General features: G+C 36.9%; 1 protein-coding gene across 1 annotated transcript; it reads right to left on the bottom strand.

The window, feature by feature from the left end:
* LOC144615441 (EF-hand calcium-binding domain-containing protein 13-like) lies at nt 1–24,302 on the bottom strand. The gene is made up of 9 exons (XM_078442398.2): nt 24,170–24,302; nt 20,205–20,277; nt 13,633–13,776; nt 13,231–13,299; nt 9,675–9,815; nt 5,636–5,707; nt 4,605–4,748; nt 4,069–4,140; nt 1–521 (listed from the first exon to the last, which is right to left on the bottom strand). Exons 1-9 carry the CDS (start codon nt 24,182–24,184, stop codon nt 235–237), a joined length of 1,017 nt encoding a protein of 338 aa, XP_078298524.2. The 5' UTR covers nt 24,185–24,302; the 3' UTR covers nt 1–234.

Here is a 24,302-nt window from a genome sequence, read left to right as displayed (position 1 = left end):
TCCTCCCACAAATGTCTCCTGCAGAGGGGAGAAAGTCCTCCCTCAGTCTCTTCCTGGCTCAGAGCAGTTTCCCTTCAGCACAGCTTTCACAGAGAATGACCTTGCCTTCCCTGAAGATGCTAAAAACATACACACAGATACACTCTGATGGAATCAACACAGGATACTTCATGGGTCATAAAAAATCTTATTAATCTTATTCAAAGATTTTTCTGTCAAGATAAATCTATGATCTCAGTAGACACGCTCTCTTAGAGTACTTTTTCCATTAGGATAATAAAGAAAAAAATTATTGGGGAGTGATGAATGGAGGATAGGGAAGGGGAATGGAAAATTTGCTATCACTTTATTTGGAAAGTCAACGTAGTTATATATACCATCAACATCAAGCGTTTTCACTAACATCTGGTGTTCTTCAGGCTTTACAGAAACACTGAGGTCATCAAAAGCATCTTTCAAGTCACCAATCTGAATTCTGTTGCAGTTCATCAAGTTGACAGTTTGGAGGGCAGTACATAAACCTGAAAACACAGGGGGATTCTATAGGTCATATATTTCAATTAATATTATCATTATGATTCCAAAATTAATAAGCCAAACATCCCTTTATTCCAAGCATATTTCCCTGAGATGTTCAGTTATTTTTGTCTCAAACTAAAAAAACTAAGATGACTCAGTTTTGTTTTTGTTTTTTAACTTAACTGCCTTACCAATGAGTTACACAAATCATCATACACTCAAGGTATCAGCTTCTCAAAAGTTAAAATAGGCCATTGCATCTTTTAGGGAAATGTTTCATTGTATATGCATGAGACAGAATTTGGGGCTTACTTCTGTCTATATGAAATAGCCCAAATTTCAGAGTATAAAAATATTAGTCCTGAATTTTCTTCTGCTTATTTTGCTACTGCTTTCATTTTTTGCATATTCTTCATAACTTTCACTCTATTATTAGAAGTCCGCCAAGGAGTGTGGGAGTATTAAGGTGCCCCATTCCCAGCTCTTATCTAAAACCTCTAGGGATTTTCCCTTCTAAATGGGGTCCTTAGGATTAGAGCCAAGCCTCTGTCTGCCTTTTCAATGACTCCCACAAATCATGGTACACTCAAGGTCACTGTTTGGATTATAATCTCTAGTTTATCTAAGAGAATATTTAAAAGGAGGCAAAGTACTGGTACTCAAAAGAATTGCAGGAAAGAGTTGTACTATTTAGTAAGACATTATTAGATAAGACATTTTCCAACAAATCCTAATTCATGAGTGCCTTATTTCTCCAATAAATCCCAGCAGGTTTTTTTTGTAGACATTACAAACTGATTCTAAAATCCACATGGCAGTGTAAAAGTCCTAGAATAGTCAAAACAACTTTTTTTTTTACATTTTTTTAATGTTTATTTTTGAGAGAGAGAGAGCGCGAGAGAGCGAGCGAGCAAGCAGGGGAGGGGCAGGGAGAGAGGGAGACACAGAATCCGAAGCAGGCTCCAGGCTCTGAGCTGTCAGCACAGAGCCTGACATGGGGCTCAAACCCACGAACCATGAGATCATGACCTGAGCTGAAGTCGGACGTTCAACTGACTGAACCACCCAGGTGCCCCAGTCAAAACAACTTTTTAAAAGTAGAACAAAGTTAGAGGGCCAATACTACCTGAATGGTTTCAATGTTTATTGCAAAGCAACAGCAGTCAGACAATGTGGTTTGTGTAAAAACTGACAAAGAGGGGCGCCTGGGTGGCGCAGTCGGTTAAGCGTCCGACTTCAGCCAGGTCACGATCTCACGGTCCGTGAGTTCCAGCCCCGCGTCAGGCTCTGGGCTGATGGCTCGGAGCCTGGAGCCTGTTTCCGATTCTGTGTCTCCCTCTCTCTCTGCCCCTCCCCCATTCATGCTCTGTCTCTCTCTGTCCCAAAAATAAATAAAAAACGTTGAAAAAAAAAAAAAAAACTGACAAAGATTAATAGAACAGAAGAGAGAATCCAGGAAATAAATATATATGTATATTTATATTATTTGTTACAAAACTACAAAGGAATTTCCGTATAGAAAGTATAGAGAAAATACAATCTTTTCAACAGTGGTGCTGGAACAAATGAAGGTCCATATGCAAAAACAAAACAAAACAAAAAGGAACTCTGATCCATACTTTATTCCACATATAAAGATTAACTCAAAATAGATCACAGAGCTAAAATACAAAACCAGAGGTGCCAGGGTGGCTCAGTAAGTTAAGCATCCGACTTCAGCTCAGGTCATGATCTCCCCGTGAGTTTGAGCCCGCCTCAGGCTCTGTGCTGATAGCTCAGAGCCTGGAGTCTTGCTTTGGATTCTGTCGCCCTCTCTCTCTGCCCCTCCCCCACTTGTGCTTTCTCTCTCTCTCTCTCTCTCTCTCTCTCTCTCTCTCTCAAAAATAAATAAAAATATTAAAAAAATATTTTTTAATGCAAAACCAAAACCCATAATACTTTTAGAAGAAAATATAATAAAACATTTGTAACCTTGGGTGAGGCAAAGATTTCATACATGTGACACCAAAAGCACAATATATAAAAGAAAAAAAAAACTAATTAACTGGACTTCATCAAAATTAAAACTAATGCTCTTGACACTTAAGAAAATGAAGACACTCAGAGAAAAATGTGCTCAGTAGAAGACTCGGAGAAAATATTTGCTAAGTATATATCTCATAAAGGACATGTATCCAGAATACAAACAGAAATACAAAAAAACCCATCCAACTTTATTTTTTTTTATTTTTTTTTAACGTTTATTTATTTTTGAGACAGAGAGAGACAGAGCATGAACAGGGAAGGGTCAGAGAGAGAGAGGGAGACACAGAATCCGAAACAGGCTCCAGGTTCTGAGCTGTCAGCACAGAGCCTGACGCAGGGCTTGAACTCACGAACCGTGAGATCATGACCTGAGCCGAGTCGGACGCTTAACCGACTGAGCCACCCAAGCGCCCCAAAACCCATCCAACTTTTTAATTTTTTTTTAACGTTTATTTATTTTTGAGACAGAGAGAGACAGAGCATGAACGGGGGAGGGGCAGAGAGAGAGGGAGACACAGAACTGGAAGCAGGCTCCAGGCTCCGAGCCATCAGCCCAGAGCCCAACGCAGGGCTCGAACTCACGGACCGTGAGATCATGACCTGAGCTGAAGTCAGACGCTTAATTGACTGAGCCACCCAGGCGCCCCCCCATCCAACATTAAAAAAGATCTGTACAGACACTTTATAAAGATACACAGATGACAAATAAGCACATGAGAAGATGCTCAACATCATTAATCAGTGAGGAAACACAAATTAAAACCACAATGAGATACTACTACACACTTATTAGAATGATTAAAATTAAAAAGACTGACTCCACCAAGCACTCCCAAGGATATGGAGGAATTGGACCTCTTCATACACTGCTGGTGGAAATGTAAAATGGTGTGGCCACTCTGGAAACCAGTTGGCAGTTTCTTAAAAAGTGAAACATACACCTACCATGTGAACCAGCCAATCTTTGGTAACTACTCAAGAGAAAGGAAAGCATATATTCATACGATGAATATTGTTGTACACAACTGTTCATAACAGCTTTATTTATAAGAGCCCCAAACTGGAAATAGCCTAACGAGCCGCACCAGGTAAGTAGACAAACTTCAGTGTATCAGCAAAATGGAGTGCTATGCCAGTAATAAATGACAATGAACTGCTGATACATCCTACGTGGATGAATCTCAAAATAATTATGCTGAATGAAAGCATCTAGCAAAAAAGAATATACCCATTTTATAAAAGTCTGGTAAATGCCAATGGATCTATACTGGCAAAAAGCAGATCAGTCGTTGCCTACGGATGAGGAAGAGGATGGGAAAAAGGCAGGAGAGATTACAAAGGAGCATGAGGCAGTTTTGCAGGTCAGGGATGTGTTCATTACCTTGATTGTGATGACAGATTTATAGGTGTGTGCATATGTCAAACTGTGTACTTTTAATTATAAAAATATACAGCTTTTGAATATCATTTATAGCTCACAATACTGTTTAATAATAACAAAAGGCAATGGGAAATATGACCCACCTTCAAATTCAGGAGCTGGCTTATTTGTGTTCAAAGCCTCCAAAATTTGTTTGAGACTTACTTCACTATTTTCTAAAAAGTAAAGTATAAGGATTATAAAATGGCAAGGTGTCAATATTAATAATCATCATTAAAATAACCATGACAGGGAATGGTGTGTGTGTGTGTGGGGGGGGGGGGGGGGGAGGGGACAAATTTTGTTAATGTCTGAAAATTAGCCAGATAAAAACTAATCAATTTAAAATAATTTTACCACGAATCTATTCCCTTAAAACAAGAAAAAATTCTAACGGTATTATTTGTCTTAATTAAATATTGATGTATACATTTTACAAATGTGATGCCAGACAGAGGGTGACTCTTAAAAATATTTCCAAGAGTAAAAAAATATTAATTTTAATTTGTTCTCAGTATGCCTACATTCTCATTATGTTTCTAAGACCTAGTTTATCTAAAACATACATATATAAAACATATCCCAAGCACACAGTAAAACTAGGACTTCAACAGAGATTGTTCTTTTAAAAAGGACTCACCATCAATAGATGCTTGACCCAGAATTTCCTGGAACGTCTTGTTGCTTAATAGAATTCTAGCCTTCCGGAGTTGGGACCTCAGCTCATTTATAGGCATCTTATCATTTCTGATCTTATCAAGAGTTGTAATCTCTTTAAATAAATCTGTAAACATGTCAAGAATAGAGAAGTGATGAGGAAGTTGAGGCAAAGCCCTTTTTTAGACTTAACACCCTAACCTGCACAGAGTAGATGCATTACAAAAGGAATTCTGAGTTAGAGGGCTTTCAAAACATGTCAGTGGGCTCTGTTTTCAGAAGTCACTTAAACAATAAGCAAAATTTAACATACCCCTAGCCAGCTAAAAGTTGAGTTTCTGCAACATTTTGTAGAAGTTTGCTTTTATTTATTAACTATTTCTCCTCAAAGGTTTTTCTACTACATGCTCCAGTCTTTCATAGACTGTAAAGCATTTCAAGAACAGCTTGATAATAAATAGCTCTTAGAATGAAGTCAAATATCAAAAATAGAACCCAGCTAGTTGGCAAAAGGAAAACTGAAAAATATAAATCTGTTATACTCTGAAAAACAGTCACACCCTCTCCTAGGCATTAGAAAGCCTCTCTTTCTTGCTAGCCTACCTACTAGTATTACATGCAGTAAATCCTTTTTTTTTTTTTTTTTTGTACTTTTTTTTAACGTTTCACTATAGGTGAGAAAAAGAAGCATATGGAAATTATCGGAGGTGAGAGAAAATTGTATTAGATTCACCAGGGGAGAAAATGTGTACCTTATACTGGAGCATATACTGAGACAAACTATTTTGCTTTAAGAAAGCATATTCTAGGAATGTAATTCTAAATAATTCATTACAGTCAAAGCACAGATTAAATATGATAAGGAATAAGAAAGCAGATTATAACATCTTGATACAGCAAAGAAAACTTAAGGAATTAAAAATACAGGGGAAAACAAACTATATTTTAGAAAAAGAATACCATTGAATGATCTTAGAAATTTACTTTTAATTTTCATTCTTTTACTATACTTACTATTGAATGGTGTTGATGGTTTAGGTGAATTAATGAAAACATCAATTACATCTTTTAAGATCTTTTTACTTTCTGCAAAGTTAAGAAATAAAATGGAATTTAAATAGATTTTAAGCTCATTAAAGCAGGGATCTGGTATTGTTTCAATTTCATTCAGCTTTCAAACTTCTGTGACCATAATGCATGGTAAGAAATACACTTAGATTATGAGCATGTGCGTGTGCACACACACACACACACACGTACACACACACAAAAAGGGAATGCAAGGAAACACAATCTGGGAATTGCAAGGTACAGTTAGGATTCAGACCTCCCCATCCCCTGCCCCGAGGCAGGTCATAAGACACTCATGTGAGAGATGCCCTTGCTATACCCAGAGGGAGGGTGCATCCTTATCTCTGAAGACTGAGGGTTGGAGGGACACCAAGAGGAATCTGAACGAACAGACCTTACTAAGTTTCCCCTGGTTTACCACCCTCAGCTCATCTCATTTTGTCCTATCACAGTTTTCTACCACTTTCCACACTTCATCAAAGCTAACACCAAAACATTCAGCTTTAACAACTCCTTATGAATATTTCCCTTTCATGTAAAATTTATATTAACTTTGAATGCTTTTCTCTTGTTGATCTGTCTCTTGTTACAGAGCTCCAGCTGGGAACCTAGAAGGGCAGAAGGAAAAGATTGTTTTCCCACTCCTACAGAAGCCTGCTTCAGGGGTCATAGGCTGGTAGCCCACAGACTGAATATAGCTGAGAGTCAGTCATGTCCATTGTCCTAGGGAGTGGTGGGGTTTTCTTTCCATTTGAATTTAACTATCTTCATCTAGGACACATGCTCTCAAGTTACCTTACAGTCCACACCCCTTCCTTTTGTCTTACAGCCAACTCATTTTATTAATTTTGCATTACGTGCCTGGCTACCGCAGGCATTTGAGTTAGCGGACTCTGCAGAGCCTGATTCAAAAGTTACCCTTCTCTATTGAAGTCTATTGTAATTTATCTAAATGGCAAATATTGGAGCTATGGCACTATACCTTTTGAAGTGGCAGGATAATTTGACCCATCTTTCCTATTCGAAGCAGTTAGCTTGGCCTTAAATATTTCCTCACTCCTGAGATTTTTGTAGACTGAGAGTTTTGGTAGGGACTATGTTTGCAAAAACCTAGAATCATTGAAGAAAATATGCCAAATGCCTAAATAGAGAGGAAGAGTTTGTCTGGAGACAGAGACAGAAGGAAAGAGAGGGACAGGGAGGGGTTGAGAGACTAGAGGTTTGATGGGAAAGAGTGAGAATTACCCTGTGGGAGCTTCCCTTCACACAGATGCAGGATTACCACAGGCTCCAACAACAAAGCATCAGTAGAAACACAATGCAAGGAAGTTTTAAAAGCTCTTCCTCTGTCTCCCACATTATGGTGTGACTTTGGAATGGGAGAGGGTGCCAGTAATCAACCACCCTGCCCCCAGGGTCTGATTTAATTTAATTGAAAGAAAAAAATGATTTCAATTTCTGGTATTTAGTAGCCAGATATCTGGATCAGCCCTCCTACTAAAAACAACTAAAAATTCTAAATAAAATTATTGCTATAAAAAAAAAAATCTTGGGGCGCCTGGGTGGCTCAGTCGGTTAAGCGTCCGACTCCAGCTCAGGTCATGATCTCACAGTCCGTGAGTTCGAGCCCCGCGTCGGGCTCTGTGCCGACAGCTTGGAGTCTGGAGCCTGTTTCAGATTCTGTGTCTCCCTCTCTCTTTCTGACCCTCCCCGACTCATGCTCTGTCTCTCTCTGTCTCAAAAATAAATGTTAAAAAAAAAAATTTTTTAAAAATCTTGAATTCATCAATGTGTTGCCAAGAAAGTAAGAAATTCCCAGACCAAACAACTGATGAAAGGCTGTAATCCAGAAACACGGCGACTGTTTTTACCCAAAGAGTGTTTGCCAAAGACAAAACAAAACAAAATTGGATGAATTTTAGTTTGTAGTTTCAAAGGCTCAGACAAAGCCTAAGTTCCTCCCAAAGTGGAGGGGAACGTGGGGTGGTTATCCTCAATTTACAAAAATGTTTCTCTAGATTTCAAGACCCAGAAAAAAATATCAAGAATAAGAAAACGTTCCTCCTTTATAGATAATTTGACTTTTCTCTCTAGCTACCTTTAAGATTTTTCTTTCTCTTTGGTATGTCACAGTTTCATCATGATAACCCTATGTATGGATTTCCTTTCATCCTATGTGGGATTCACTGGAATTCTTGTATTGGTAGGTTTAGGTCTTTCTCATTCTGGAAAATTCTCAGCTATAGTTCTCCAAATATTTTCTCTGCAACCACTCTGTCTCTTCTCTCCTGTGTGGCTATATATCACATCTTTTCATTCTTTCTTTTTCTAGCTTTACTGAGATATAACTGACATGTAACATTATATTAGTTGTAACTAATATATAACGTAATCAGATACACATATATATTTCAAACTGATTGCCACAATAAGTAGACCTCTTCATTCTGCCTTCCTTTTAGCTTCTTCTTCTTCTTTTTTTTAATGTTTATTTATTTGGGGGAGAGAGAGAGAGTAGGAGATGTGCAGAGAGGGAGACAGAGGATCTGAAGAGGGCTCCATGTTTACAGCAGTGAGCCCAATGCAGGGCTCTAACTCACAAACCACAAGATCATGACCTGAGCAGAAATCTGATACTCAATCAACTGAGCCACCCCAGCGCCACTAACCTCTTTCCTATATTCCAACTCTGTCTTTCTATGCTGCATTCTGTATAATTTCTTCAAACTCCTTTGCACTTCATATTTCTCTCTTCACCTATGTTTAATCTGCTAATATTGTTGTCTGCTAATTAATTTTAATTATTATATTTTTAATTTCTTTAAGTCCTGTTTCTTTCTTTTCAAATTTTAGTTTCCCTTACATGTTTTCAAATTTATCTTTTTTTAGAAGAGTACAGAAAGAGTGAAATTAAAAGAATAGAAAATACATATATATCCAAAAATATACTGTATTGCATATTCGCAGGTTGCTCAGAGAGTAAATCTTAAAATTTCTCAACATAAGAAAAAAACCCCTTTTTAACTATGCATGGTGACGTGTTAACTAGATCTATCGTTGTGATCATTTCATTCTATATGTGAAATATATATACAAAATGTCACAAAATCAATGGTAGAGAAGAAAATGATACAGATGAAAACATAAATTGAGGAAACAATAAACACGATAGAGAGGATCAGAAAGCCAGGAATTAGTTAAGAGTTATTAAAATTGACAAACCGCTAGCATAAATGACCTAAAAAGAAAAAAGATGGGGCGCCTGGGTGGCTCAGTAGTCAAGCGTCTGACTTCGGCTCAGGTCATAATCTCGTGGTCCATGAGTTTGAGCCCCGTGTCAGGCTCTGTGCTGACACCTTAGAGCCTGGAGCCTGCTTCAGACTCTGTGTTCCCTCTCTCTGACCCTCCTCCACTCTCTCTCCCTCAAAAATAAATAAAAACATTTTTAAAAATCTTTAAAAAAGAAGTATCTGATTTTATTTATTTTTTAAAATGTTTGAAACATCTTTTTAAACATTTTTAATGGTTATTTATTTATGTTTGGAGGAAGAGAGAGAGGGAGAGAACAGGGGAAGGGCAGAGAGCAGAGAGAGAGAGAATCCCAGGCAGGCTCCGTCCGTCAGTGCAGAGCACTGTGAGATCGTGATCTCAAACCGTGAGATCATGACCTGAGCCAAAATCATGAGTTGGACGCTTAACTGACTGAGCTACCCAGGCACCCCAAGAAGTATCTGATTTTAAAACCTGGATAAAAACAGTACTTGTTTCTACTAGTCTTCTCCAAATAAAGAAGAGTATCCACACACTTTCCAAAAGGGTTACAACAATTCTCAGTAACCAGTTTATAAACATAGCAGTCCCATAACAATCTTCCTAAACCTATGGTATTAGTATTCTTAAAAAAAAAAAAAAAAAAAAAAATGAGCCAGCATGAACACGTATAGTCTAAACAGGAAAACTGAGAGGTAACTCAAGAACTCACCATCTGTTTCAGAGTTCAGTAACACCTCAGGTTTTTCTTCATTTAAAGGTTTCTCCAGGCCCTCCAACGCAGATAAAAGGTCTGTAACTTCAACTTTCCTATCAAAGACACTATTAACAACGTTACATGCATCTTCTATTCCTAAACAGAGACATGACAAAATACAAAGATATCTAGTTGGTCAGTCTATCCAGAGAAGCACATAACAACTTGATTTGGGTGAGATGTATTCATTTTCTAGAATACCCAGTCTTGAGAGATTTTGCCTCTCTGAAATATTCTCCAAACTGAAAGCTCTACAACATTTATAGGTTTACAATGCTTATATCAGAAAACAAGACACACTGAAATAGTTTACCTTACTAGTTCAACACAGGAAGGTAAACAAAACAACAAAATACCAAAATTATCTCTAAGAAAATAGTGCCATGATGGGGAAACAAAAGGGGGCACTTGGGTGGCTCAGTCAGTTAAGTGTCTGACTTTGGCTCAGGTCTTGATCTCACGGTTTGTGAGCTCGAGCCCCACATCAGGCTCTGTGCTGTCAGCGCAGAGCCAGCTTCAGATCTTCTGGCACTCTCTCTCTCTGCCCCTTCCCTACTCATGCTCGCTCACTCTCTCTCTCTCAAAAATAAATAAACAAACATTTAAAAAAAGGCAGCCCTTTCTGTCTTTATCTAAACATTTGGAAAGAATGACAGTGTTGTTGATGACATGCCAATAATTTGTTGCTTTACTAACTCAAGTGTTATTCATTTATATCTTTTAATCTCCCTTGTATCCAAGTTACAACTGTCTTCTTTATTATGTCCTCCCTATTTTTTCCCCTTCATCATACTTCCTAAAGAGTTCTTTATTAGTCTTTTGAAAGAACCAACTTTTGGTTATATGGATAAGTGCGTGTGTGTGTGTGTGTGTGTGTGTGTGTGTGTGTGTGTGTGTTCTATTTCACTAACTTCAACTTTCCACTTTGTTAGCTCCTGACTAGCACTTTTCAGGGGGATTGTACTGCTCTTTTGTTGTTTATGCTGCTGGTTAGCTCTGTAAACTGAACGTTTAAGATAAATTGTTGGAGGCGCCTGGGTGTCTCAGTCGGTTAAGCGTCCCACTCTTCATTTTGGCCCAGGTCATGATCATGTCAGCTGCGCTGACAGCAAGGAGCCTGCTTGGGATTCTGTCCTTCTCTCTCTCTGCTCTTCCCCCCCGTCATATGCACTCTCTCTCCGAAAATAAATAAACTTAAAAAAAGATAAATTATTTTTGATATTTCTTGTTTTCTAATAAAAGCATTTAATGCTATAAAATATCCTGTAAGATTGTTTTGGTCACACTCTACACGATTTGATACATAGTGCTTTCACTGTCATCATTTCTAAAATCTTTCAGGTTTCTTTTATTCTTCCACCAAGGAATTACTTACAAGGCAATTTGTTTTTCATCTTAAAAGCAACACTTTTCCTTTCTTTCACAAATAATTTTAATGTCACAACATCATGGTCAGACTATGTGGTCTGAATGACTTCTGATTTTCAGAATTCACTGAAATTTTTATTTGTGGCTTAAATACATCATCTATTTTTGTGGATATTCCATAAGTATTTGAAAAGAATGTGTATGTTTTTAGCATACAGAGTACTCTAATCTGTTTCTGAAGTCAACTTTGTTAATATTGTCACTTCAATCTCAATCTCTTTCTCAATTTCTTTCAATCCGTCTATTTCAATCTTATCTATTTAGAATTCAGTGTTTACCTGGAAATAGATATAAATATGGTTGTGTTTTATGGGCATTAGTAGAAATCCAACTTATATAAAGCATTCTTTGTTATACACGTATTCCATTTTTTCCTTTCTTCATGGAACCGTATTATTACTGAGGTCTCTCTCTGGTGCAAATGTAAATCTAGTTTACTGTTATGACGTGTATGTATGGACCATATTTTATTCAACCATTTCCCAAATCATGGACTCATAGATTGTTTTCATTTCTTCCCTCCCATAATGTTGCAGGGAGCATCCCTGTACATGTCTCTACAAGAAACTTCTCTGGGCTATTTATCTGACAATAGAATTATTGGATCATAAGAAATATGCATACTGAATTTGACAAGTACTGCTAGATTGCAATCTGGAATGCTGTACCATTTTACCTACTCACTAGCAATTTGTGAGTATTGCCAACTCTCTTCATACACATATTTAGCTATGTGGGTTTCTCCTCCTGTATACTAAGTCTTATATCCTTACTTATTTTTCCAATTGATTTCTTTCTTTCTACTGTTGATTTGCAGAATTCCCTTATATTTGAGATATTAATTTTTTGTTAGTTATCTTGTAATTATCTTCTTCCAGTCTGTTACATGTTTTAGAGTCCTTCATTTACCAGAAATCCTTAATTTTGATGTGATCAAATCCTTTTTTACCCCATGGTTGTGCTTTTGGGGAGTAACATCTTTAAGAAGGCATCCATAACCACAAGGCACAATAGTTTTTCTTGCATTTTCTTCCAACAGCTTTATAGTTTAATCTTTGAGATCCATTTTAACATTCATTTGATTCTTTGAAGGTTATTTTTGTATATGGTATGACATAGGGATTCTACTTCATTTTCTCTGCATTGTAAGGCAATTTTCTCAAATCAGAAGCTAAATAATACATCTTTTCCCCCACTAACTGATGATGTCATTTCTATCACATTCCGAGTTCCCATTAATAGAAGTCTCTACTGGGTTCCATATTGTGATGCACTGGTCTATTTTCACAGGTCTATATTAAAACAGCATTATGCTATGTACTAACATGTGACAAAGCAAGATCTTTATCTTTTTTTTTCCCAAAAGGGTCTTAGCTATTCATAGATCTATAATCTTCTATAATGAATATAGCATTAATTTGTCAAGGTTCCCACCAAACTTATCCTGAGATAGTGAGTGGAACTGCATTCCAAGTACAGATTATTTAGAGAGAATCCACTTATTTCAATACTTCTTTTAAAACCCCAGTTTTAGGACTACAGTTCTCAATCTCAATGTCTGTGGTCCAAGGCTGTTTTTAGTGTCCCCATGATAGAACTGTGCTGAAATTTCAAAACAAACCGAAAAAAGTTAAGCATTTAGCCAGTGTTTTTCACAAGGAGATAGAGAGCAAATGTAAAAAAATATATATATGAAGAAATAAACAAGAAAGATAAGAATACAGAGGGGAAAAGTCATTAGATGTGATTTAAAAAAGCAAACCTGTTACTTTGATTATAAGATGGATAACCCCATCAGCATTAGTGAGGACAAAAGAAAGAATATAGCAATAAAACACATGACAAGGAAGAAAGAGAGACAACAGAAATTTTTTTAAATAATTCAAGAATATTACAGTATGGAAAATATGCATCTATGTGTGAAAACCTAGAGTTTACAACATGAACTGAGTTTAAATGAGAAAATGCATAAAAGGGGGGTTTGGTAGAGTATATATAAAGTCTATATACACACATACCTATACATACACCAACCCCCAAAAATGAAGTTTCTGTTCATATGCATTTTGAATTTCATACTTACTGTGGCACTCGATAAATTCATCACTGTTGTTCAATTCTCTGATGAAATCCTTAAAACTCACCACTTCATCTTTTTTTAAAAAAGAAAAAAAGAAAGAATTTAGGTATTATTGTAAAAAGGACCATTTGATGTTATAACACCAGAGCTATAAACACAAAAATAATGGAGAGGACTGGTAATCCTATTGTGACACATGTGATATGCAGAATAGACCTAAAATAAAGCTGTCAGAGATGCACTTTGAACATCAATTCCTCTGATAAAAACCCGTAAATTGATAGACAAGAAACAACTTTTAATTTCTCTTTTAAAAGATATATGGCAGTATATTTCCTTTGGCATTTAGAGTGAAACTTCTGAAATATGCAAAATTTGTTATTTTAAATTGAAATAATTACTCACCGTTAGGATTAGTGTTATCCAAAGTCTCCTTTATTTTATCATCTGTTAGATAGATTCCAATGGCATTTAAATTTTGCTGAAGTACAGGAATGTCTTTAAGTTCATTTTTGTAAATGTTGATGTTGTAAAATTGATTTTTATTTCCTGGGAAGAGATAATCACCTTCAGTTAGAAAGGAATTTTCATGTTTCTCCTTTATATTTTAATTTTTTTTAATGTTTATTTATTTTTGACAGAGAGAGAGAGAAAGACAGAGCATGAGCTGGAGAGGGGCAGAGACAGAGGGAGACACAGAATCTGAAGCAGGCTCCAGGCTCTGAGCTGTCAGCACAGAGCCTGACACGGGGCTCGAACTCACAGACCGCGAGATCATGACCTGAGTTGAAGTCAGACGCTCAACCGACTGAGCCACCCAGACACCCGTCTCCTTTATATTTAAAAAAAAGTGGGGAAAAAAATCTCCCAAGATATAAAATTATACTTAAGAGAAAAGGCAGTATTTGTATTTATTTATGTACCTACAATAATTTAAAATAGGTGACAATAGGTACACAGAAATGTATAAATATAAGTAAGGAAACTGGGGGAAAGAAACAGAAGAGCAGCAAAAATAAGACAAAAGAGAGCAACAGACAAAGTACATTTCATAAGGTCATATACATTAAATTTTGCAACAATATCAAATGTGCATGCATCTAACAAGAGCCTTCCAAATATAGCAAAAACTTGCAGAATTAAAGGGAGGAATGCATGAACCCATAATCAGAACTGCAGATTTGAAAATCTTGCACTTAGTAATTAATAGAACAACTAGAATAAACATCAGGAAGAATTAAGGGCGCCTGGGTGGCTCAGTCAGTTAAGTGTCTGACTTTGGCTTAGGTCACGATCTCACAGTTCATGAGTTAGAGCCCTGTGTTGGGCTCTGTGCTGACAGCTCAGAGCCTGGAGCCTGCTTTGGATTCTGTGTTTCCCTCTCTCTCTGCCCTTCCCCTGCTCGTTCTCTCTCTCTCTCTCTCTCTATCTCTCTCTCTCTCTCTCTCTCCCTCCCTCCCTCCCTCTCTCTCTCAAAAATAAATATTAAAACAAAAAAAATTTTAATGTTTAAAAAGAATCAGAAATTAGAATATCCAACAAAACTAGCAAACAATCTAACCAAATGATATTTATAGAACACTACCCAACAACTACAGAATATACATTCTTTCAAGTGCACATGGAATATTCACCTAGGTAGACCACATGCTAGTCTTTGAACCAAATCTTAATGAATTTAAAAGAATTTAAATTGTACGAAATAAATTCTCTGACCAAGGTGTATTACATTAGAAATCAGTAACAAGATCCCTAGCACATGTCCAAATATTTGGAAATTAAATAATATAGTTCTTTAATTTTTTTAATGTTGATTTATTTTTGAGAGACAGAGAGAGGCAGAGCGTGGGTGGGAGAGGGGCAGACAGAGAGGGAGACACAGAATCCGAAGCAGCTCCAGGCTCTGAGCTGTCAGCACAGAGCCCGACACGAGGCTCCGACCCAGGAACCATGAGATCATGACCTGAGCCGAAGTTGGACACTTAACCAACTGAGCCACCCAGGTGCCCCTAAATAGTACATTTCTAAATAACTCATGTTTCAAATGAGATATCACAAGGTAAATTAGAAAATATTTTAGGGCGCCTGGGTGGCGCAGTCGGTTAAGCGTCCGACTTCAGCCAGGTCACGATCTCGCGGTCCGTGAGTTCGAGCCCCGCGTCAGGCTCTGGGCTGATGGCTCGGAGCCTGGAGCCTGTTTCCGATTCTGTGTCTCCCTCTCTCTCTGCCCCTCCCCCGTTCATGCTCTGTCTCTCTCTGTCCCAAAAATAAATAAAAAACGTTGAAAAAAAAAAATTTAAAAAAAAAAGAAAATATTTTAAATAAGTGATTATCAAATCACAACATATAAAATTTTGTGAGATGCTGTGAAAGTGCTCAGAGGGAAATTTGTAGTTTTAAATGCTGGAAAGGTATAAAATCAGTAGTACAAAAAGTAGTGGTATGAAATTCTTTTTTCTTAATGTTTATTTTTGAAAGAGAGAGAGCGCGCCTGCGAGCATGAGTAGGGGAGGGGCAGAGAGAGATGGAGACACAGAATCCAAGGCAGACTCCAGGCTGGCACGGGGCTTGAACTCACGAGCCGTGAGATCATGACCTGAGCCAAAGTCGGACGCCTAACCGACTAAGTCATGCAGGCACCCCTGAAACTCCTTTTTAAAAAATTCTTTTTTAGAGTTGTATAATACTCTACTGTACATAGAAACTAAAGTTTATTCAACTAACCTCCAATGTTTACACATTAAGTATTTTCATTCTTTTGCCATCTCAAATAATTCTGTAATGAATAATCTTATGTATCTATATTTTCACATTGTTGGAAGGTATCTTCAGGGAAAATTCCTAGAAGCAGGATTGCTGGGTCCAAAGGTAAAGGCATATGTAGTTTTGTTAGACATTGCCAAATTCCCTCCATTAGACTGGTAGCATGTTAAACGCCCACCAGCTATAGGTAAACGTCTTTTTCTCTACAACCTAACAGTTGTGAAGGTTTTCAATTTTTGCCAATCTAATGGGTGAGAAATTGTATGTCCATTTCAATTTGCATATTTCTTATTATGAGTAAAATCAAACATCTCTTAATATGTTCATAAGCCATTTAAGATCTTTTTTATGATTTATATATCCATGACTTTTGCCCATTTTTCTATTTTTCTTCTGTGATATACATTATAGTTTCTACCATATTGTTATTTGTTCTTTGACTTTACCTATGATATTGTATTAATAGATAAAATTGTTTTTTTTTTAAATTTTTTCCAAGATGGATGTCAGAGAGCTTACTGCCTATGTTTTTTCCTAGATTTTTTTTAAACGTTAAAAAAATTTTTTTAACATTTTTCATTTGTTTTTGTGAGACAGAGAGAGAGAGAGAGAGAGAGAGAGAGCGAGCATGAGCCGGGGAGGGGAGGAGAGAGAGGGAGACACAGAATCCGAAGCAGGCTCCAGGCTCCGAGCTGTCAGCACAGAGCCCGACGCCCACAGACCGCGAGATCATGACCTGAGCCAAGCCAGACACTTACCTGAGTCACCCAGGCGCTCCTCTTCCAGGAGTTTTATGGTTTCAGGTCTTACAAGAGCAAGTATTTAATCATAGTCTAAGATAGGAATCCAGTTTCATTCTTTTGCATGTGGTTGTCTAGTTTTCCCAACACCACTTATTGAAGAATCTGTCCTTTCCCCACTATATATTCTTGCCTCGTTTGTCATAAATGAATTGACCGTATATGCAAGGGTTTATTTCTGAGCTCTCTGTTCTGTTCCACTGATGTCTGTTTTTATGCCAATACCATAGAGTTTTGATTACTATACTTTTGTAATAAAGTTTGGAATCAGAAAGTATGATGGCTCCAGCTTTGTTCTTTCTCAAGATTGCTTTGGCTATCAGGGTTTTCTATGGCTCCATACAAATTTTAGGATTGTTTGTTCTAGGTGTGAAAAATGCCATTGGAATTTTGATAGGGATTGCATTGAGCCCGTATATCGCTTTGGGTAGTATGGACATTTTAACATTATTAATTCTTTGACTCCACAAGCATGGAATATCTTTCCATTCATTTGCATCATCTTCAATTTCTTTCTTCAATGTCTTATAGTTTTCAGTGTACAGGTCTTTCACCTCCTTGGTTAAATTTATTCTTAGGTATTTTATTCTTTTCAATGCAATTGTAATGGGATAGTTTTCTTAATTTCTTTCTGATAGTTTATTAGCAAATAGAAATGCAACTGGTTTTTCTATTTGATTTCATATGGTGCAACTTTACTGAATTTGTTTATTAGTTCTAACAGTTTTTTTTTAATAGGGCCTTTAGGGTTTTCTACATATAATATTGTGTTATCTGCAAATAGTAACAGTTTTATTTCTTTCTTTCCAATTTGGATGACTTTGTTTCCTTTTCTTGCCTAATTGTTCTCGGTAGGACTTCCAATACTATGAACACAAGTTGAGTAAAAGTAGTGAGAAAAATTACGGCATAGGGAATATAGTCAATAACACTGTAATAACATTTTATTGTGACAGATGATAACTACACTTATCATGGTGAGACGTGAGCAATACATAGAATTATTGAATCACTATGTTGTATGCCTGAAACTAATATAACATTTTATGTAAACTATATTTTAGTAAACAAAACAAAACAAAAAAACTGGCAAGAATAGGCATCCTTGTCTTGTTCCTGATCTTAGAAGAAAAGCTTTCAGTTTTTCCCCATTGAGCATATATGTGGCCTTTCGTATATGGCCTTCATTAAGCTGAGGTATGTTTCTTCTGTACACACTTTGTTGAGAGGTTTTTTTTAATCATAAATGGATGTTATCTATCATAAATTGATGTTTGGCAGTTTCTATCAATTTAAATATATATCCCAGCAATCCCATTTCTAGGTATTCAACTAGGAGAAATGAAAATATATGTCCACACAAATACCTGTACATAAATATTTATAGCAGCTTCACTCATAATCACCAAAACCCAGGAAACTTCAATAGTTTATCAATTGGTAAATATACAAACATTACATTCATGTAATGGAATAATACTCATCAATAAAAATAAACACACTGCATGCAAAAAGTTGATGAATGTAAAGTATAATATGCTATGTGAAAGAAGCCAGACTCAAATGAGCTTCATATGTTATGATTCCATTTACATGACAACCTAGAAAAGGCAAAACTTTAGAGTCAAAGAATAGATCAGGGGTCACCAGGAATGAGGGTTAGCGAAATGGATGGACTACAAAAGGACACAAAGAAACTTCTGTGGTGATACAGTCTATGTGCTGTTTAGTAATGGTTACATGACATTATTTTTAAGAATTCAAAAAACAATATACCTAAAAAAAGGTGAATTTTACTACACGCAAGTTATACTGCAATAAATATAAATTTGCTCCTCAAAAATATAGTCAAGAGAGTAGTTGAGAATACATAAAAACAGAAAAGATAGGTATAAAATCCACTTTGCTAGGTTGGTCAAAAGTTTTAAAGTTGTCTTCTTTTTATTTTTCAAATTTTTATTCAAATTCTAGTTAGTCAACATATAGTGTACTATTGGTTTCAGTAGAATTTAGTGATTCATCACTTACATATGACACCCAGTGTTCAACGTAACAAATGCCCTCAATACCCATCATCCTTTTAGCCCATCCCCCGCCCACCTCCTTCCACCAACCCTCAGTTTGTTCACTATAGTTAAGACTCTTCATATGGTTTGCTTCTCTCTTTCCCCCACCTTCCCCTATGTTCATTCGTTTTGTTTCTTAAATTCCACATGTGTGAAATCATAGGTATTTGTCTTTCTCTGCCTGACTTATCTCACTTAGCATAATCCAGTCTGGTTCCATCCACATTGTTGCAAATGGCAAGATTTCATTCTTTTGATGGCTGAGTAATATTCCATTACATATAAATATACATACACCATAACTTCTTTATTCATTCATCAATCCATGGACATTTGGGTTTTTCCCATAATTTGGCAATTGTTGACAATGCTGCTATAAACATCAGGGTGCATGTGGCCCTTCAAATTAGTATTTGTATACCTTTTGTGTAAATACCTAGTAGTGAAATTGCTGGGTCATAGGGTAGTTCTATTTTTAACTTTTTGAGGAAACTCCATATTGTCTTCCACAGTGGCTGCACCAATTTGCATTCTAAAAATTATTTTCTCATTGTTTATAATATTCTAATAAATTCAGGTCAGATATACCTAGTGAATAATCTCAGAGAACAGTATATAATCTAATATTTTTCTAGCACTATCAAAGTAAAACCACCCATAACTTTGAGTTTGGGGTAAATTTAGCAGTCTTTGCCATATAATTCAAACACAAGTTATATAAACTAATACTGTATTGTTTTATCTTTAAAAAAATTTAATGTTTGTTTATTTTTGAGAAAGAGAGAGACAGGGAAACCGAGAGCGAGTGGGGGAGGAGCAGTGAGGGAGGGAGACACAGAATCCGAAGCAGGCTCCAGGCTCTGAGCTGTCAGCACAGACCCTGATGGGGGGCTCCAACTCACAGACCACAAGATCATGACCTGAGCCAAAGTCTGACGCTTAAACAACTGAGCCACCAAGGTGCCCCTATATTGTTTTATCTTTATATTGTTTCTTACTTACCTGTGCTTTATCTAATCCTGTGTGTTTTTTAAAAGATGTTTTAAAAAACATCTTTTTTTTAAAAACATCTTTGTTTGTTTGTTTGTTTACTATTTTAGGGAGAGAGAGAGCACAAGCTGGGGAGAAGGATGAAGGGAGAGAGGAAATCTTAAGCAGGCTTCATACTCAGCGCGAATGGATGCAGGTTGAGCCCATGACCCTGGAATCATGACCTGAGCCGAAGTCAAGAGTCAGTTGCTCAACCAACTGAGTGACACAGACGCCCCAATCCTGTGTTGTTTTAACATGAAAACCACTGCCTGTCCTTCCACACAGAGCCAGTAGATACATATTAAGTGGAACTCACCTGAGGCTTTAGGCATGTTCAATGTATCACAGAACTTAATAAAAAAATTCTTCAAAGGTAATCTTGCCATTTTCTGTAATGCAAAGTAAAATGTAGATGAAGGAATTACTGCTTCTGAATTAATCTGTCAGCAGTTAATAGTCAAGTTATAACAAAGGTGAAAAGCCCGGGGGTCAGCCTGTACTGTTCCTTCTTCCTTAACTTCTGCATACATATGATTATCAATTTCTATTCAATTATTTCCAAATACTGCTTGAATATATCACTATATTAGTTAATGCCTATGCTATTACAATAGCATTGCTAAAAATCTATCGCATCAGTCTCATTTCTCTCCATTTATTTTAAACAATGCAGCAAGAGAGGTCTTTCTCTTTAAAAAAAAAATCTGGTTACTCCTCTGAATAAAACCCTTCAGTAGCTCCTACTTGTCCAAAAACTACAAAAGCAAAACAAAACAAACACACGGTGGGCAGGCAAAGAGGCTATAGGCCAATATTCCTTACAAATGTGTTAACATCTAAGTGAAATTCTAGAAAATAGGGTTTAGCAGTATAAGCAGAAACTAAAGTTCTAGATACCTTTAGGACATGCATTTTCACTGAGGGTGATAGGCTTTCAGGAAGGAAAACAGGTTCTTGGAGGGGAAAAAATCTTAGCCATTACAATGGTTTGTGGCCACAGTACATAAGCAAATATTTATTTTTGGCATTAAACATTCATAGCGTGTGGGATGGTGAAAAAGACAAAAATGTCTAAAAAGTCTCCTTAGGGGAGTGATATTTTTTTTTAAAGGTTAAGAAACACTACTTTTAGGATAATGGTAACCACCTAAATTTACTCTGGAGAAATCTAAGAAAAAGGCTTAGAAATCCATAGGACCAAAGATGGCATCTTGATGTGGAACTCAGTGCACAGAATTTGGTGGTGAAGGAAAAGAAAGAAGCAGTTAAAGATGAAGTCCCTACTAAACAGTATCAAAATGTCAGAAGGCTCACTACCCCCACCTCCCACCCTCTGCCCCAAAGGTGCCATTAAAGTAAACGGACTTCATTTACTTCAGTAGAAACTGAAGACAGAGCTCCACACTGAATGTGCCACCCAACACCCTCAACTCTTTCAACAAATCAGGATAGAAATGGACAAAGGAAGATCTGAGATGGGAGCCAACAACTCAGAAAATAGACTGTGTAGAAAGACCAAGTCAGCTCCAAAATAAAGACTCAAGTAAAGTAAAGGTACACAAGGTAGAATGGATATGACAAACTATAGTAAGGGACATAAAGGATAGACATGAAAAGAACCAAAAGGAAAAAAAAAAAAAAAAAAGGAGGGGGAGAGAGAAAAGGAAGAAAAAAAAAAAAACCCAATGCAAAAAAAAAAAAAAAAAAAAGTAGAAAAGTTTACAGCAGAAGTGACAGAGCCCAGAAATAAACCCCACATATGCTCAACTAATATTTGACGAGGCAGCCAAGAACATTCAATGGAGAAAGGATGGTCTCTTCAACAAATGGTGTTGGGAAACTGAATAACCACTTGGGATACTCCCCAAAATTACCTCAAAATGAATTAAAGATTTAATTGTAAGATCTGATACTGTAAAGAAAACATAAGGAAACAGCTTTCAGACATTGGTCTTGGCAATGATTTTTTGGACATGACACCAAAAGCACAAACAACAAAAGCAGAAATCAACAAGTAGAACTAGATGCCATTTAAGATTTTTCTTTTTTTTAATGTTTATTTATTTGAGAGAGAGAAAGACACAGAGCATGAGCAGGGAGGGGCAGAGAGAGAGGGAGACACAGAAACTGAAGCAAGCTCCAAGCTGTCAGCACAGAGCCCGACATGGTGCTTGAACTCAAGAATCATGAGATCAAGACCTGATGTCGAAAGCTTAACTGGCTGTAGTCGGACGCTTAACCGACTGAGCCACCCAGGCACCCCAGAACTACATTCAACTTAAAAACTTTTGTACAGCAAAAGAAACAATCGGCAAAATGAAAAGGCAACCTACAGAATGAGAGAAAATATTTGCAAACCATATATCTGATAAAGGATTATTATCCAAAATATATAACAAAGAATTCACACAGCTCAATAACAAACAAGCAAATGAACTATTTTAAAAATGGGCAGAGCAATAGAATAGGCATTTTCCCAAAGAAGACATCCAAATGACCAACAGGTGCATGAAAAGGTGTTCAACATCACTAACCATCAGGGAAATGCAAATCATAACCACAATGAGATATTGCTCAAACCCGTTAGAATGGCTATCATCAAGAAGACCGGAGATAAGGATTTGTGATGATGTGGAGAATGGGAACCCTCATACACTGTTGGTGGCAATGTAGATTGGTGCAGCCACTATGGACAATAGTATAGAAATTCCCCTCAAAATTAAAAATAGAACTACGATATGAACCATCAATTCCCCTTACAAGTGTATATTCAAAGGAAACGAAAACAGGATCTTGAAGACATACTCCTGTGTCTATTTCAGCATTATTCACAATAGCTAAAATATGGAAACAATCTAAGTGCTCATCAACAGATGAATAAACAGAGGTAGTGTGAAAATAGACAACAGAATATTTTTCAGCCATGAGAAAGAGAGAAATCCTGTCATTTGCAACAAGATGGTAGGATCTTGAAGTCCTTATGCTTAGAGGAGATAAGCCAAAGACAAATGTTGTATATATCGCTAATATGTGGAATCTAAAAAAGCCGATCTCACAGAAAGAGAGCAGAATGGTGGTTACCAAGGACTTAGGGGGTGGGGTGATTGGGGAGATACTGTTAAAAAGTACAAATTTGCAGTTAAAATGAATAAATTCTGGAAATCTAATGCTGTGCTGATCTAATACTGTATTACATAATTGAAAGTTGCTAAGAGACTAGATCTTAAATGTTCTCACCACAAAAAAAGAAATTGTGATAATTACGTGATGTGATAGAGGTGTTAGATAACATTACAGTGATAATTATATTGCAATATATAAATGTATCAAATCAACACATTGGACACTCTAAACTTACATAATGTTATTATATGCCCATTCTATCTCAATTTTACAAAAAGGAAAAGAAAAACTCTGTGGAGGTGGAGTGGGGGGAAAAAAAAGCTCTAAGTCACTAATATTGAGGATGAAAATGAAGGTATCATTACAGATGAAGCAGAAATCAAAAAAGATAAAAAGCAGATGTCAAGGACAACTTTATCCAATACATTTGAAAAGTCAGATGAAGTGGACAAATTCCTATAAAGACACAGCCTGCCAAAATTGACAGGAAAATAGAATATTTTCTTGGTAATACCATACAATTTCAGAAATTAAATCAATAGTCCAGAATTTTTCCATAAATAAAACTCTAGGCCCATAAGGCTTCACCTGTGAGTTCTGCTTAACATTTGAGGAAGAAAAAAAATCTCTTACAGAGAATAGGAAAGTAAAGAATATTCCCCAACTCTTTTGAAAACGTAACAAAAATGATATTCAACAATACCAGTCATTAAAATAACGCAGTTATTTTGTACATTTATAAACATCTGCTTCCTTGAGCCAATGCCGCAGGCAACACCCCCTGAGGTATTCCTGGATATCAGCATAGTTTACCTTCCAAAGGGTTAACACGTGGCGAAGGGCCTCACGGACTCTGTTGTACTCTGTGCATGGCATTCTGACTGAATACTGCCCGTGCCAGTCAGTTCACAAAGTGACCTCATCTCCCAAGTACCACCACCCACAGGGATAAAGTAGGCCCAGACTCACCCATCTGTTCAGTTTCACAGAGCTCAGGCTTGGCACACTATGGTGGCACTGGTGCTCACCAGTCATCTCACTGCAGCGCCCCCCCCCCCCCCCCAGGGTGCCCTCCATTGCTGTATATCCCATCCATACATCTCCCATCCCCACTGGTAGATGATGGCCTTTACAACTAGATGCATTCAGACTACTAACCATGTTCAGGTCCATGTCTTAATACTTCATCAAGTAAAACATTAGCTGCATGAAAGTCATTGTTCATCAATAATGCCTTGAGGCTAGAGACATCAATTAGATCATTCTGGAGAATTTGAATAGTAATGAAGAG

Source organism: Panthera onca, assembly GCF_046562875.1.
Source record: "Panthera onca isolate mPanOnc1 chromosome E1 unlocalized genomic scaffold, mPanOnc1 haplotype 2 h2.Chr16_ul_4, whole genome shotgun sequence".
NCBI classification, from domain to species: domain Eukaryota; kingdom Metazoa; phylum Chordata; class Mammalia; order Carnivora; family Felidae; genus Panthera; species Panthera onca.
Note: the sequence above shows the minus strand (reverse complement) of the source record. Positions and strands in the feature narration are given on the sequence as shown.